At 43.6% G+C, this 17210-nt stretch overlaps 1 protein-coding gene across 1 annotated transcript in view; it reads left to right on the top strand.

Moving 5' to 3' along the window:
* Window positions 1-3511: 3511 nt before the first annotated feature.
* LOC117360831 (tubulin alpha-1A chain-like) overlaps window positions 3512-17210 on the top strand; it is a 29537-nt gene continuing 15838 nt past the window's right edge. The window contains exons 1-2 of the mRNA XM_033945295.1: window positions 3512-3721; window positions 10703-10925. Coding sequence (XP_033801186.1) covers window positions 3719-3721; window positions 10703-10925 — 226 coding nt within the window. The 5' untranslated portion in view covers window positions 3512-3718. The remainder of the gene's footprint in view (window positions 3722-10702; window positions 10926-17210) is intronic.

Genomic DNA, 17210 nt, shown 5'->3' with positions numbered 1-17210 from the left:
GGAGAAAGAAGTCGCGGAAAGACTGAACATGTTCTTTTCGTCTGTATTTACGAACGAAGACACAACCAACATACCGGAACCTGAGCAATTCTTCATTGGAAATCAAGCAGAAAAATTAACATTCATGGAAGTGAGCCTTGAAGATGTGCGCAGGCAGATAGATAAACTAAAAATTGACAAATCTCCAGGTCCGGACGGAATCCATCCAAGGGTTCTGAAGGAACTAAAGGAGGAGATAGCAGAACTACTGCAGCAAATATGCAACCTATCCCTGGAAACAGGCGTGATCCCGGAGGATTGGAAGACGGCCAACATCACGCCTATCTTTAAAAAGGGATCAAGAGGTGACCCGGGAAACTACAGACCGGTGAGTCTGACCTCGGTTCCGGGAAAAATGGCGGAAGCACTGATAAAAGAAAACATCGATGATCACTTGGAAAGAAACAAACTTTTGATAACCAGCCAACATGGTTTCTGCAGGGGGAGATCGTGCCTAACCAACTTACTACACTTCTTCGAAGGAATTAACAAACAGATGGACAGAGGTGACCCCATAGACATCATATACCTTGATTTCCAAAAAGCCTTTGACAAGGTGCCTCATGAACGATTACTCCGGAAACTGAAGAACCATGGGGTGGACGGAGACGTACATAGATGGATCAGAAACTGGTTGGCAGGTAGGAAACAAAGGGTAGGGTTGAAGGGCCACTACTCTGACTGGAGGAGGGTCACGAGTGGTGTTCCGCAGGGCTCGGTGCTCAGGCCGCTGTTATTTAATATATTCATAAATGATCTAGAAACAGGGACGAAGTGTGAGATAATAAAATTTGCAGATGACACCAAACTATTTAGGGGAGCTCGGACTAAAGAGGACTGTGAGGAATTGCAAAGAGACTTGAACAAACTAGGGGAATGGGCGACAAAATGGCAAATGAAGTTCAACGTTGAGAAATGTAAAGTATTGCATGTGGGAAGCAGAAACCCGAGGTACAACTATACGATGGGAGGGATGTTATTGAATGAGAGTACCCAAGAGAGGGACTTGGGGATAATGGTGGACAGGTCAATGAAGCCGACGGCACAGTGCGCAGCAGCTGCTAAGAGAGCGAATAGAATGCTAGGTATAATCAAGAAGGGTATTACAACCAGGACAAAAGAAGTTATCCTGCCGCTGTATCGGGCGATGGTGCGCCCACACCTGGAATACTGTGTCCAGTTTTGGTCGCCATACTTTAAGAAGGATATGGCGTTACTCGAGAGAGTTCAGAGAAGAGCGACACGTCTGATAAAAGGGATGGAAAACCTTTCATACGCTGAGAGATTGGAGAAACTGGAGAAGAGGAGACTTAGAGGGGATATGATAGAGACTTATAAGATCATGAGGGGCATAGAGAGAGTAGAGAGGTACAGATTCTTCAAACTTTCAAAAAATAAAAGAACAAGAGGGCATTCGGAAAAGTTGAAAGGGGACAGATTCAATACGAATGCCAGGAAGTTCTTCTTTACCCAACGTGTGGTGGACACTTGGAATGCGCTTCCGGAGGACGTTATAGGGCAGAATACAGTACTGGGATTTAAGAGAGGATTGGACATTTTCCTGCTGGAAAAGGGAATAGAAGGGTATAAATAGAAGATTACTACTCAGGTCCTGGATCTGTTGGGCCGCCGCGTGAGCGGACTGCTGGGCAAGATGGACCTCAGGTCTGACCCAGCAGAGGCATTGCTTATGTTCTTATGTTCTTATGATTGGCATGATCTACCCTGGGTGAACCCGGGGTAGATCATGCCAATCTAATCTGATTAACTTTTTTGACTGGGTTACTAGACATACCTTTCACCAGCTTTGTTGCTCGTCTCTGCACCCTCTCTAGCAGTATGATATCCTTCTTTAGGTATGGAGACCAATGCTGGACGCAGTATTCCAAATGTGGTCTGACCATCGCTCTATAAAGCGGCATTATGACTTTCTCCGATCTACTCGTGATTCCCTTCTTTATCATGCCTAGCATTCTATTCGCGTTCTTCGCTGGTAAAGTTTCCAACAGGTAAAGTTTCCAACAGGCCAATTAGCTTGAAGTTATTACGGCAGCTCCTGTTCTCTAGATCATCCACCTTTTCCTCCAATTGAGTGCAGATTCTATTGAGGCGTTGATGTTCTGTTTGCATGCACTCTGTATTGGCCTTGAGGGTGTCCAGTCGTTGAACAAAAGTTGACACATCCCTGCTCAATTCGGTGACTCTTTCGCCCACTTCCATAAGTTTTTCTAGTACCAGTTGCAATTTGTGGTCCAAGGAGGACTCCAAGACCATCAATATTTCTGCAGTAATCTCTGCTGCCCATGCAACTCCCGCTGTAGGAGAAGAAGGCTCAGGGCTGCCGCCATTTTGGGTCACCTCCCTAAATCCAGTCTCTATCTTTTTTTAGATTTTTATCTGCCAGTCCTCCCAGGAAGACAGAATAAGGCTCAATATCAATCAGTGCCTTAGATCTTGAAATGTCCGAATCGCTGAGTTGCCCCAAATTGCCCCAAAGAGTTTAAAGGGTTGACGCTGTAGGAGAAGAGAGGAGCCGAACTAACTAACAGTCACTCAGCATCATGGCATTACGTGTCCCCTTCAGATTTTTACTGAGAGAGAGCGCAAGATTCAAAGCCATTCACACAGGTAAAACTGACCGGTTGAAATTTTCCCTTTTTTAATGCATGTTGTTCCAAAAAGCAGGTGCAAATGTACTGTGGGGATATTAAATCCATGGCAAGTTTGGAAATTGGTGCAACATCCACAGATTCCAATGGACTTTGCATTAATGTTAATTTTCTCACTTTCCTTTTTCTCCATTTGTCAGTCCTTCTGCCTCTCATTTAATTTTCCTTCTTTATCCTTTATTTCTTTTGATTCTCAGGAAGGGCTGTGGCTCACTGGCTGAGCTGATGCCTCTGCACCTAAAGGTTGTGAGATCAAATCCTGGTACTGCTCTTTGTGACCCTGGCAAGTCACTTAATTCCTCCAGTGCCCACCACTTTGAAATACCAAAGACAGTTTACAAGTCCCTTTCCCATATTGGGCTCCTTTTACAAAGCTGTGGTAACGGCTGCTGCAGCAGTAATCACTCTGAAACCCATTGGGATTTAATGGTTTTGTAAAGGGGATTGGTCTCTTTCCAGCTTCTTTCAAAGACTTTACTTGATTTTATAGTTTCTGTTTTTAATGCTTATCTGCAGTTTGTTTTGTTGTTTTAATGTTGATTGCACTGTATCCCACATTGATTTTTAGAACTTGCAGATGATCAGAATTCCAAATAAATCAGTCCTCTTTCTTATTCCCCTCCCACTGTTGTTTCTCTGCTTTTCTTTCCCGATTTCTCTCTCTTTTCTTCCTGCAGGAGAGACTTCTGTTGAGTGCTGGGTAAACATGCTAGGCCACCACATTCTTTCCCATTGTGTGACTTGTTTAACAGGACTGTATCTGCAGCAATGTTTGAGGTATCCAAGGGCCTAAGGGCCGCTTGCACTGCTCTCAACTGGAAGGGAGGAGGAAGCGTGACCCAGGCTGCAGTCCAGGGCAAGCAATGACCTGCAACCACCTCCTCTGCTGGTTTCTAACAACACAACTGTGGCCTGTTCTCCACCAGCTATAAAGAGAAGCAGCTGAGACCAAGTGCTCAGAACACGACCTTCGTTCTCCGAACCCTTCATCATCGGACCGAAGTCTAAGAATGGTGAGACTCTCAATGATGTGTATGTGTGTACTTGTGTAGTCCTTATCCTGAGACTGTGTTATTTGTGCGTGCATTAAGGTTGGAAAAACAGTGTGAATTGAAGATTTCCCAGGAATTTGATTGTGCTTAATCAGAAAATAATTTAAAAAAAATTTTAAGCCCATCCTGTGCTCCCTCAAAGCCACAGATTACACAAAACTCCATTTTTCTTAAAATTTGCTGCAATTTTTGCCTATTTTCTTGGTATCATAGCTATAATTTTAATGGTTTCATATTCAGCAATGGTACATTGATAAAAAGAGATTTTATGCAAAAAATCTAGCAGTATTTTATTAAATGAACCTTCAATATCTGCACTTTATTGTGGAAAATAAAATCAATTTAACCCCCCCCCCCCCATTTTTACTAAACCGCAATAGTGGTTCTTAGCACTGGGAATACTCCACGTTGCTCCCGATGCTCATAGAGTTCCTATGAGTGTCAGGAGCAGCACGGAGCATTCTGCGCAGCTCCCTGCGCTAATAACCGCTAGCACGGTTTAGTAAAAGGAGGGGATAGTTCGTTAATAGCTAAACTTGTGCACTTTGGTATAGCCATCTACCAATGGCATTGCAAACACTCAATGTCTTCTTGGGTAGTCAGGATAAAGCCTGCAATGCTGTTCAACTCCTTGTAACTGAGTGCAAGGAGTTGAACAGCATTGCATGTATTCCTGTCCTGAGACTGTTTTCTATAGCTCTGTCTGTAGTGATCCGCATATGTAATCTCTCTCACTGCCTTCTCACTGTATTTGTGGGTGTGCAATATACCCTTTCCCATATCTCTATAAAGTTGTGTGTGTGTTTTCTTTATCCTGAGACAGGGAATGTGCTTACAGATAGGATCCCCTCCCCTAAATGGCTCTTTCCTATTTGACATGTATTTCTTTCCCCTAGTCCCTATCGTTCCAGTACGTCTGTTCATAATAGAGTCTGTCACCCTAATTCATTATTTTAAACTTGTAGACCACTTAGAAGCCCGATATCTGGCGGTATAGTGTGTGTGTACACCTTATCTGCATTCATAAGTTTCTGGATTCCCCTTCCTGCAGCCTCTTATAATTTATGAAGGCTAACCTCCTTTCCCTTACTTTGTCAGTTACTAGTTTTGAGAACCAAATTGACCTTCTTGTTTACTATCCCACCCAACAAACAAACCATCTGAGCAAATTACAATCTGAAATATTGTAGTTAGATTGACATATTACATAACATAACATAAAAATATCCTTCTGTACTGCAGTACTGTGAAGTTCTATGTGGTTTACAAAAGTAAAATCATTACAGTTACATAGTAACATAGTAAATGACGGCAGATAAAGATTGGGCCATCCAGTTTGCCTATTAGTTCTACCTATTAAAAATACATGATTACATTAACTTGTTTCTTCTTTGCTATTTCTGGGCCATAGACTGTAAAGTCCACCTGGTATTGTCTTAGGTTTCAACTGCTGAAGTTAAAAGAAGTGTTTTAGTTACCTAAATATCTAGTGAACAAGTACGTTTTCAAATGTCTCCAAAATATTTGATAGGTACTAGAAGTCATGATTAAAAGATTTAAGTCTTTATCCCAAGATGAGAGGGGGAACCAGTGGTGTAGTGAGGGGTGTGCGGACCGCGCCAGATGCCTTCTTGACAGGAGTGCCACTCACCTCTTCAAATCTTCACCAGCAGCATCTCCTACCTGCTGCTTATGCAGCTTCAGCTTTCCTGCTGATGTCACTTCCTGGTTGCAGGACAGGATGTGACATCAGAAGGAGAGCTGAGGCCGATGCAAGCAGCAGGTAGGAGATGTGAGGGACACCCCCACCCCGGGGGTCTCCTTCCCTCGGTATGCCACTGGGGAGAACTACAATATTGTATAGGATAGCTGGGGACAGGGAGAACATAGGAGGTTAAAAGTCTTCCTCTTACTTTTATTTACTTTCCTTACAAAAATGTTTGTTGCTCTTACAATAGCTCCTGTAAGTGTTGCTTACTTCTTTATTTATTTATTCAATTTTTTAGCCCGTCCTCCTAAAGGAGCCCAGAATGGGTTACAAAGTACATCCATAATAATCGAGACAGGCCAGGGATGACATAATTTACAATATAGACATGACAATAAAACATATGCACTAAGTAGCGTCTGAAGAGATTAGGTGGCGTAGGTGCGTTGACTGAGTGGCATTTCCAGGTGAATGACTTTAAGGCGCTGGGTTTGTAAAGGGGAGGGTTCCAGATGTTCCCATCCAGACATCCACTGGATAGAGGTTACCCCCTATCTGAACAATGGCCTGGATACACTACACTAAAATGCGGTGGGTCACTGTGGGGCTTATAAATTGTCTGATTTTAAAACATCGATCGATGTTCAACTAACTCTGCATGGAAATTAGTTCTTCAGAGGTCAGCCGTAATCCCATCCCATCAGTTATTGGAAAAGCAACTTTCACACATGTGCAGAGCCAGCAGGGCAAACTCTGATCAGCTGAGCAGGGGAAGCTCCAAAGCAGCCTCCTGCCACTCAGCTGTTTGGGACAGGAAGGAAGAATGGTTTTGTTTTGGGGGGTTTTAACTGGCACAGATTTTGTGCCTATGTTACATATGTATATCTGTACCCATTAAAAAAAAGTCCTGCTGGACTGGGATGCACCAGGAATGGAGTCTAAAACTCTGATTGGTTCAGATATTGAAGGCCCCTCCCATAGGGGTGGTGGGAGGGGTTAGAAGGTGGGGCCTTAGTATCAGAGGGAGTGGGGGGGTGGGGTGGGGGTCCAGGTTTTGGGAAGTCTGGTGTGTGTGGGTGGTCTGGGTGACCAAGGCAGGAGGAAGAGTCCATTTCCATTTTTTGCAGAACAGTGTTAACTCAGCTCTCCACTGAGCAAGCACTTACTCTGTAAGCGCAAGTACTTTAGCAGGTGGACTGGCACACAGTGGGTTGATATGAATGCACACCTTCATGTTCACAGATTTCCTTTTCAGCACGTGATCTTTGGGATTTTTAGTCTGAGCATAAATGTGGCCCTGATTGCCAAGCTTCCAAGGTTTGTGCATTTGGGTGGTGAAGCAGCTCAGAGGTCCTTTCTGGATGTGGAACTGCTAATGTATTTCAGTCTGTGAGTTCTAGATATGAATGATCTGCTGCTTTGGGAAGGGGGAGTAGGGTGGGCATAAAAATTTTGAAATGTACAAGGAATCTGCTTAGGAAATATGAGTGAGCCTAGCCTGAAGGGAGGGGCACTGACCAAGGCACCCAATGGGGGCAGGAATTAGTAGGGGGCAAAGCAAGTCAAGTCAGTAGAAAGGAGAGAGCAGAGAAGTATAAAATGGGGGGAGGGGGAGGATGGAGTAGGTTCGGGAGAGGGGGTGATATTACCCCGGAGCAAAAAGGAAGTTGGGACTGGAGAGAGGAAGAAAAAGATGTTAGACTATGGGTATGGGGTGGGGATTCAAAATGCAAGAGAGAGAAATGTTGGCCTACTTGGGGGAAGGGGAGTGTTGACAAAGGGAGAAATGCTGATGCCAGGGTAGGGGGTGCAGGAGGAAAGGAAGATGGAAGAAAGGGACAAAAGAGGAAAACAGGGAGAGGGACAACGAGGAGGGATGTTGGGTATGAAAGAAGAAAGATGTATGGTGGAAAGAGAGAGAGAGAAACTTCCAAAGGAAAGACCTTGGAAAGAAAGGTACGAAAAATTAGAAAAGCCAAAAAGAGACACACCAAAACAATGTTGAGGTAAAAGGTAGAAAAAGGTATTTTCCCCCTTAAATTTACTAATTAAAAACACAGAATAGCCTTATGGCAGGGGTCCCCAAAGTCCCTCCTTGAGGGCCAAATCCAGTTGGGTTTTCAGGATTTCCCCAATGAATATGCATGAGATCTATGTGCATGCACTGCTTTCAATACATATTCACTGGGGAAATCCTGAAAACCCGACTGGATTCGGCCCTCAAGGAGGGACTTTGGGGACCCCTGCCTTACGGGGTCAGAGGTTGTAGAGGATCTGCATTAAAGATAGTTTTTACAGCAACCTGTGAACTGCATATATAATTTGCATATATTTGCTCGAGGAGAGAGCTGTTGATAAAAAGGCTTTTGTGGATTGGTTTAGGACCTGAGACTTGGGGAGTAGCAAGTGGGAGAGAGGCCTACAAATTGTAATGTGACAGCTTTAATATTTGCATTTCAGTTTCTTTTAAAAAAATATATATATTTATTGAAGGAACATTGCACATAAGGAAGATAGAAAAGTCATACAAAAAGAATTAGGAGGCAGTACAACAGAACGACAGTAAACAATATTGTCTAACTAAGACATAGATATGAACAATTCCGAGGCAAGTTCCAGTTTTTCGTAATACAAGATCTCCCCCTTTCCTTCTGCATCCCAGGACTCTGATCCAGTCTAAAAGGAATTCCAACACCGCAGATGTCCAACTAGTCGCACTCTTTCCCAGACCGCCATTTGAGACATGCATTTCAGTTTCTATCGCCCAATATTCAGTATTACTTGGCCAGCCAAATAGCAAATAGCCAGCAGGAAGGAGCCAGCCATTCATCTTCCACTGAACATTTGGATCAGCAATATAGCCTGTCACCACCAACACTGAGCAGCTTGCCAGGCTTAAAAACAGGTCCATCTTTGGCCACTAGGCCCCAGCTGGCCAGCCACCGAACATCAGCCTAGCCAGCTGAGACCCCGGCAGCAAACAGCCCCAGCCTTGAATATCTGGGATCACCTACAACCATAGGGAGCTACCTCCAGTGGTCAAAATATCAGGTGCTATTTTTATTACAATGACAGATTTTCTATATAGTTCTGGAATTTGTTTGTTTTTGGCAGATCCTAAAGAGTAGCAAGGCTCTGTGCGGAATCCCAGGAAATAGCAACATTCCATGTTATCAACCCTTGGGACGGCAGTGGCTTCCTCCCCCTTTCTATTTCAGTGCCATGGACTTTTCCTCCAGGAATTTGTCCAAACTTTTTTTAAACTCAGATACACTAACCGCTATCCTCAGATATGTTTTTAGATGTCTCCTAAATTCCCCATAAATATCAGTAAGCAGAACCAATTGTTCTAGATCTTTGCCCCATAATACTGCTGCCTGACATCATCAATTTTTTTTACCATATCAGGCAGCATTATGGGGCAAAGATCTAGAACAATTGTTTCTGCTTACTGATATTTATGGGGAATTTAGGAGACATCTAAAAACATATCTGTTTTTGAAGTACTTAGGTAGCTGATTTATAGAATTTTATTAGGCAATAATCTGATCTTTTTAGGGTTTTTGGCTTTTACCTTTTCAGTTTTATTCAATTTGTTGTATTTTTAACTATTGTAAACCACATAGAAGTTTGCAGCCTTGCGGTATATAAACTGTTATTATGAATTCCAGAGATCATGCATTCATTAAAAATATATTTCCTCAAGTTAGGAAAGGAGAGAGAATTCTGGGGACACTAGTGCCAAACGTTTTGAGCTCACAAAGAGCTACCTCCATGTTCAGCAGCAGCTACTATGGATAATACCAGTCATATTTGTTACTTTTTTCAGTATTTTTTTTTAGTTACTGTTAACTGAGTCGAGCTCCTTTCTGGCTGAAGACCCAGTATACCAAGCTAAGTTTTAGTTTAGTTTAGTATCAGGCCAGAACTATCTGAACAAGGGCCAGTTTTGTGTGACAGGTTAGCCAGAGTGATAACGCTCAGCTGCTCTCCGGATAACTTATGGATTGTGCTGGCGCAGTGACCTCTGTAAATGTCGTTGCTTATATCTGTAGTGGTGTCGAAGACATTTCACTAAAGCTGGTCATTGCACTGGCTGAAAATCTACCCGAATGAATATACTGCAGATTGTTCACCACCTTAGATAAATTTCTTCAAAAAGGCTATAAATAAATCCTAATCATTTAATCAGTTTAGTTTTAGTTTAGTCCTAATTAAAAGGTGAGGGAGTTGCTTCTTTGGGCCACTGAATATTGACTCCATAATCTATAAATGGAGCCGAGATCGCAAATCATCTCTAGTTGCGATGCGGCAGTGCGGCAACAATAAGGCGGAAACTTTATATCCTGTCTGAGGAGAGAGTGGGCTTGTGTACCCGTGCAGTTGCTAATCTATAATGAAATGAAGCAGTAAAGAAGTTGAAAACCTGCCAGTTTCAGCTCCTGAAGATGCTGTAATAGCGAAACGTGGTGCTACGTCGGGCTGGCTGGCCACAGTCTGAATTGGCGTGAGAAGGCATTATAACAGCTTTGTCTAAGAATCAATATATGCTGGTTGATATTGGAGAATACTGGAGAAATGAAATACACACAGACTATGATGTGGAACAGCTTTATTTTCATCAGAAAAGGCTTGTGAATGGACTGAGTACAAGCTCCAAGTCTTCTTCCACTGTATTGTGGGATAATACAGAGTTTAGTAACTGAAAGTGCAATATGGATTCATTTATGTTTAATGTGTTATCTAATAAAAATACATTATATTTAAATAAAAAACCTGTCTAGTTATATGTCTTAAAAACTTTTTGAGATAGGTAATTTGGTTAATTGTACCCTGCTTTGTAGCAATGAATATGCATGAGATTTATTTGCATGCACTGCTTTCAATGCATATTCATTGGGGAAATCCTGAAAACCCGACTGGATTCTGGCCCTTGAGGACCGGAGTAGCCCACCCCTGCCCTAGAGCAGGGTTGTCAAAGTCCCTCCTCAAGGGCCATAATCCAGTCGGGTTTTCAGGATTTCCCCAATGAATATGCATGAGATCTATTAGCATACAATGAAAGCAGTGCATGCAAATAGATCTCATGCTTATTCATTGGGGAAATCTTGAAAACCTGACTGGATTGCGGCCCTTGAGGGACTTTGACACCCCTGCCCTAGAGAGACCGTTGATAGGTAGTAGTGACAGACGGTGCTGTATACATCTCTCATGTGATATTTTTCTTTCTGTAGCGTGAATGTATTTCTGTTCATGTGGGCCAGGCTGGGGTCCAGATAGGCAATGCATGCTGGGAGCTCTACTGCCTGGAGCATGGCATACAGCCCGATGGGCAGATGCCCAGTGACAAGACCATCGGAGGAGGGGATGACTCATTTAACACCTTCTTCAGCGAGACTGGAGCTGGCAAACATGTGCCCAGAGCTGTCTTTGTAGATCTGGAGCCCACAGTCATTGGTGAGTATGAAAAAGGTAGCGAGTGGCCACAGAGCAGGCCAATGTGTGATTGACAATGGGAACCTGAGCTGGCCCCCTATATCCCCCCCCGCAAGCGCCACTCAGCTGGTAAGTCCCTTCTATCTGTACCCTTCTCTTCCTCTGCCAACTCCAGATTCCATCCTGTCTTGCTGCGCTGTATGCTTGGAACAAGCTGCCCGAATCCCTAAGGCAGGCTCCGTCTCTGGCAGTGTTCAAGGCCTAGTTAAAAGCCCACCTCTTCGAGACTGCTTTCAACTTCTAACTTCTCCCACCTTGGGTTCTGCATCCTTAACCCTATATGTCAGGTCTGTCTGTTCAGGTTAAATTGTTAGTTCTTCCAAGCAGGGATGGTGCAGTGGTTAAAGCTACAGCCTCAGCACTCTGGGGTTGTGGGTTCAAACCCATGCTGCTCCTTGTGACCCTGGTCAAGTCACTTAATTCCCCCCATTGCCCCAGGTACATTAGATAGATAGTGAGCCCACTGGGACAGACATGGAAAAATGCTTGAGTACCTGAATAAATTCATGTAAACCGTTCTGAGCTTCCCTGCGGAGAACGGTATAGAAAAATTGAATAAATAAAATAAAAAATAAATTAAATGTACATATGCCTTTCAATGCTATATAAGTGATAAGTAGCAGTGGGCTTTCCTACTAGTAGCCTATCCAGAAGTTTAAAATGCAAGTGTTTCAAGCACTAGCAGTGACACTATCCCTATTCTAAAACAGGGTGCTCACTTTTATGTACCAATTACACACGTGAAGTTATGTAATACTGCCATCCATGCAGATATTTATGAATCGCAGATACATAAAACCAACAATCAATTAAAGCCATACAATTTACTAAATAAATAACCCCTTCCTTTACTAATGTGTAGTGTGGGTTTTGCGCTGGTGGCGGTAAATGCTCCAACACTCATAGGAATTCTGTGAGCAGTTGCTGCTCGTGCTAAAACCAGAATACTGCTGCAAAGTTGATTTTTGGAAAAAGTAAACTTAACCATGTGACCCCTTTGCTCCTGAGTCTTCATTGGCTTCTGGTTTATCTTAGAATTCAATTCAAATGTGCTTGCATCTCTTTTAAAATTTCATATAGCATTTTTATTCCCCTCATTCCTTTATTATGGAACGTTTACAGATTCTCCTCTGCAAGAGGCATCTAACAATTTAAACTCTCCCTTCCTTCCAGAAAAGGAATTAAAGGAGTTAAGATCTTTAATCAATCTTTGGTCATTAAACTTTCAAAACTATGGAATGAACTCCCCTTGATTCTGAGGAGCCCTAGTCCTTTCCAATCTTTTTGTAAATTTCTAAAAACTTTTATATTTGCTAAATATTTTGAAAATTAATTTTTTTTGAAACTTCTATTTTTATCTTTTTCAGTTCTTATTTAATTGTTTTAAACCAAGTCGAGCTTCCTTAGGTTGATGACCCGGTATATAAAGCTGAGCTTTAGTTTAGTTTGTAAAGGCGAGAGTAAGTTTTCATTAATCTTCTGAAATACATGTAAGAGAATAATTGTTAAATTAACAGTTGAATTATAGGCTCCCATTTGGCCACTTGGTAGGAAAAGTAGATTGGTTACATATCTTTTACTTGCATTCCTGAAAAGCAAAATATTTCCCAGAGATCATTTTGGTACTGCATGTAAACGCTTTTCTGCAATCACACACTAAACTTACAGAAAACCACAGCAAAGATGACCAAGGCTGCTAAAAACTTTATTGAATCAAAAGAGCCCGACATGTACGTGTTTCGGCCTGCATCAGGGGTCTCAATGAAATGATACAATCTTATAAGATGGTGATGTATGCTTGCCACTGAATATGTAAGCTTCACAAAATATGAGTATTGAAACAACACCTCTGGTGCTCAATGGAAACAAGCTTGAAGTACGATTTCATGTTCTTCCAAGTGGATTTGGAAGAGTGCCATAATCCACTTGGAAGGATGTGAAATCACACCACTGACTTCTTTCCATCGAGCACTGGAGGCATTCTTTCAACACCCATATTTCATGTAGCTTACATATGCAGTAGCAATATGGATTTCTTGTGGTAAGTATACATCACCATCTCATAAGTGTTCATGCCTGTATTTAGGTTGCCACACCACTGTCAACTTACACTAGTGTTCTGTAAGTGTTCATTTGTGCATGGAAATAAGGTGTCTAAACTGTGGCAGACACTTATGAGGAGAGTGTGGTTTAGTGGTTAGAGCTACAGCCTCAACCATTTTAGCCTTTTCTCACAGGCAAGTCATTCCATCCCTTTAATAATTTTCGTCAACTGGGCGGGGGGTGGGGGAGGGGAGGAGGTGCACTAGACACCAGGAATGCTTGAATTGTGCAGGGAAGAAGGTTCAGGTCAGAAGGGTGCTGCAATTTTTTTTTTTTTTTACTGGTAGTGGAGAGACTTATGCCATAAGAATGCTGGTAGCTTGTTTTATTCTTAAATGTCACCCTGTCAGTGTGTGAGATAATCATAGCTCACATCCTTTTAATCTTTGACACATCTCTCTCCTTCTCTTCACATATCCATCCGACTGCCAAAACCTGTCATCTCTTTCTCTACAATATTGCTAAAATCAGACCCTTCCTTTCTGAGTACACTGCCAAGACCCTCATCCATACCGTCATCACCTCTCATCTAGACTACTGCAACCTGCTTCTCACTGGCCTTCCATCCTTCCTTTCTGAGTGCACTGCCAAGACCCTCATCCATACCGTCATCACCTCTCATCTAGACTACTGCAACCTGCTTCTCACTGGCCTTCCATCCTTCCTTTCTGAGTGCACTGCCAAGACCCTCATCCATACCGTCATCACCTCTCATCTAGACTACTGCAACCTGCTTCTCACTGGCCTTCCATCCTTCCTTTCTGAGTGCACTGCCAAGACCCTCATCCATACCGTCATCACCTCTCATCTAGACTACTGCAACCTGCTTCTCACTGGCCTTCCATCCTTCCTTTCTGAGTGCACTGCCAAGCCCCTCATCCATACCGTCATCACCTCTCATCTAGACTACTGCAACCTGCTTCTCACTGGCCTTCCATCCTTCCTTTCTGAGTGCACTGCCAAGCCCCTCATCCATACCGTCATCACCTCTCATCTAGACTACTGCAACCTGCTTCTCACTGGCCTTCCATCCTTCCTTTCTGAGTGCACTGCCAAGACCCTCATCCATACCGTCATCACCTCTCATCTAGACTACTGCAACCTGCTTCTCACTGGCCTTCCATCCTTCCTTTCTGAGTGCACTGCCAAGACCCTCATCCATACCGTCATCACCTCTCATCTAGACTACTGCATCCTGCTTCTCACTGGCCTTCCACCCTTCCTTTCTGAGTGCACTGCCAAGACCCTCATCCATACCGTCAACACCTCTCATCTAGACTACTGCAACCTGCTTCTCACTGGCCTTCCATCCTTCCTTTCTGAGTGCACTGCCAAGCCCCTCATCCATACCGTCATCACCTCTCATCTAGACTACTGCAACCTGCTTCTCACTGGCCTTCCATCCTTCCTTTCTGAGTGCACTGCCAAGACCCTCATCCATACCGTCATCACCTCTCATCTAGACTACTGCAACCTGCTTCTCACTGGCCTTCCATCCTTCCTTTCTGAGTGCACTGCCAAGCCCCTCATCCATACCGTCATCACCTCTCATCTAGACTACTGCAACCTGCTTCTCACTGGCCTTCCACCCTTCCTTTCTGAGTGCACTGCCAAGACCCTCATCCATACCGTCATCACCTCTCATCTAGACTACTGCAACCTGCTTCTCACTGGCCTTCCATCCTTCCTTTCTGAGTGCACTGCCAAGCCCCTCATCCATACCGTCATCACCTCTCATCTAGACTACTGCAACCTGCTTCTCACTGGCCTTCCACCCTTCCTTTCTGAGTGCACTGCCAAGACCCTCATCCATACCGTCATCACCTCTCATCTAGACTACTGCAACCTGCTTCTCACTGGCCTTCCATCCTTCCTTTCTGAGTGCACTGCCAAGACCCTCATCCATACCGTCATCACCTCTCATCTAGACTACTGCAACCTGCTTCTCACTGGCCTTCCACTAAACCATCTATCTCCCCTTCAATCTGTTCAGAACTCTACTGCTTGCCTCATATTCTGCCAATGTTGCTATGCCCATATTACCCTTCTCAAGTCACTTCATTGGCTCTCTAACCGTTTCCGCATACAGCTTAAACTCCTCTTACTGACTTATAACTGTATTTGCTCTACAGCTCCTCAGTTTCTCTCTCCCCACAATCCCCCTCCAGACACTCGGCTCAATGGGTAAGTCTCTCTTATCTGTACCCTATTCTTCTAGACTCTGTCCCTTCTACTTTAATGCACCATATGCCTGCTCAGTACATCAGGCTCCGTCTCTGGCAGTATTCAAATCCAGACTCAAAACCTAATTCTTTGAAGCTGCTTTCAATTCCAAACTCCAACCCATCTCCTAAGCACCAAGATCTGTCTTATTATTCCCTCTGTAATTCCCCCACTTGAGCACTGTGTACACACTTCTCCCTCTGAATTCACAGGTTTAGTACCCGCAAATTCGGTTATTTGTGATTTTTTGCCATGGACCTCCCCCTAGTTTTTAAATGCTGAATTACTGCATCCCAGACCTTACCTAGTGGTCTAGCAGTGATTTGGGGCAGAAGTGATTTTCCTATACTCCTGCCCAGTGCAGAGCCATAATAAAAAATGGCTGCCGTGAGTTCCCGTGGTCTCAATGGGAACTCACGGCAGCCATTTTGATGACGGCTCTGCACAGGGCAGGAGCATAGGAAGATCGCTCCTGTCCTGCATCACCGCTAGACCACCAGGTAAGGTCTGGGGAGGTCCGGGATGCAGGAGGGAGGCACGAGTGGGTCAGAGTTGGTCCTTAAAAGTTATCCGCAATTTTTCCATATTCGCAGGCTGGCTCTGCCCCTAACCCTCACAGATTTGGAGAAGTGTAGATAAATATGCATGAGGCAGATTTGCATGCCTGTCACCTGTATTATATGCAAATCTGCCTCCTGCATATTCATTAGGTATACAGTTTTAAGAACCACTGTATACTATTACATTCCTTGGGCAAATTCCTTTGAACACAGTTGTAATACTGCCTCCACTGTCCTTTCAGAAGCACTGTAGAAAGTTAGCCGTCATCTGTTACTATGTTACTAAATATTTTTTCTATTTTCATTTATTAGGCTTTTTTGTATGTATAACTTTGTACATGTACACTTCAGACACACTGCTCTTAAATCACACTTTAGGGCAGTTCACCCTTGGCATCTCTGATTTGTACAAAAGGCAATTAAGTGTGAAAATTAAGTGCCCCATTTCTCTTATTCTTAGCCCAGTCTCTTAAACTTTTTCAAGCCAGGGCACACTAAAGGTAGTGGCCACGGCTTGAGGCACACTGACATCTACGCATGCGCAGAGGCCCTGAAATGCCAGTAGGGCATGCCAGCAGGGAAGTCTAATAAATATCAACTGAGTATCCCCAACCACCCTAGACCACCCAAACTCTTCCCCAGATCCCACCCTTTACTAATTTGTAATGCAATTTTTTCCATTTATTTTTCATATAAACACAATATACATAGCAGATATAAATTCTAAAAACTGACACATTTCAATCACTATATTGAAAATAAAATCATTTTCCCTACCTTTGTTGTCTGGTGACTTTATTTTTCTGTGCTTTTAACTATGTTTCCAGGGCCATAAGAACATAAGAATTGCCGCTGTTGGGTCAGACTAGTGGTCTATCCTGCCCGGCAGTCCGCTCACGCGGCAGCCCCCAGGTCAAAGACCAGTGCTCTAAATGAGCCCAGCCTCATCTGCGTCCCAGTTTAGCAGGAACTTGTCCAGCTTAGTCTTGAAACATTGAAAGGTGTTTTCTCCTACAACAGACTCCGGAAGAGCGTTCCAGCTCTCCACCACTCTCTGGGTGAAGAAGAACTTCCTTACGTTTGTACAGAATCTATCCCCTTTCAACTTTAGAGAATGCCCTCTTGTTCTCCCTACCTTGGAGAGTGTGAACAGTCTGTCTTTATCTACTAAGTCTATTCCCTACAGTATTTTGAATGTTTCAATCATGTCTCCTTTTTTCAAGGGAGAAGAGGCCCAGTTTCTCCAATCTCTCACTGTACGGCAACTCCTCCAGCCCCTTAACCATTTTAGTCGCTCTTCTCTGGACCCTTTCGAGTAGTACCATGTCCTTCTTCATGTACGGTGACCAGTGCTGGACGC

The sequence above is a fragment of the Geotrypetes seraphini genome, chromosome 5 (assembly GCF_902459505.1).
Source record: "Geotrypetes seraphini chromosome 5, aGeoSer1.1, whole genome shotgun sequence".
NCBI classification, from domain to species: domain Eukaryota; kingdom Metazoa; phylum Chordata; class Amphibia; order Gymnophiona; family Dermophiidae; genus Geotrypetes; species Geotrypetes seraphini.
The sequence above is the reverse complement of the archived record's forward strand: the minus strand, read 5'-3'. Positions and strand labels throughout refer to the sequence as shown.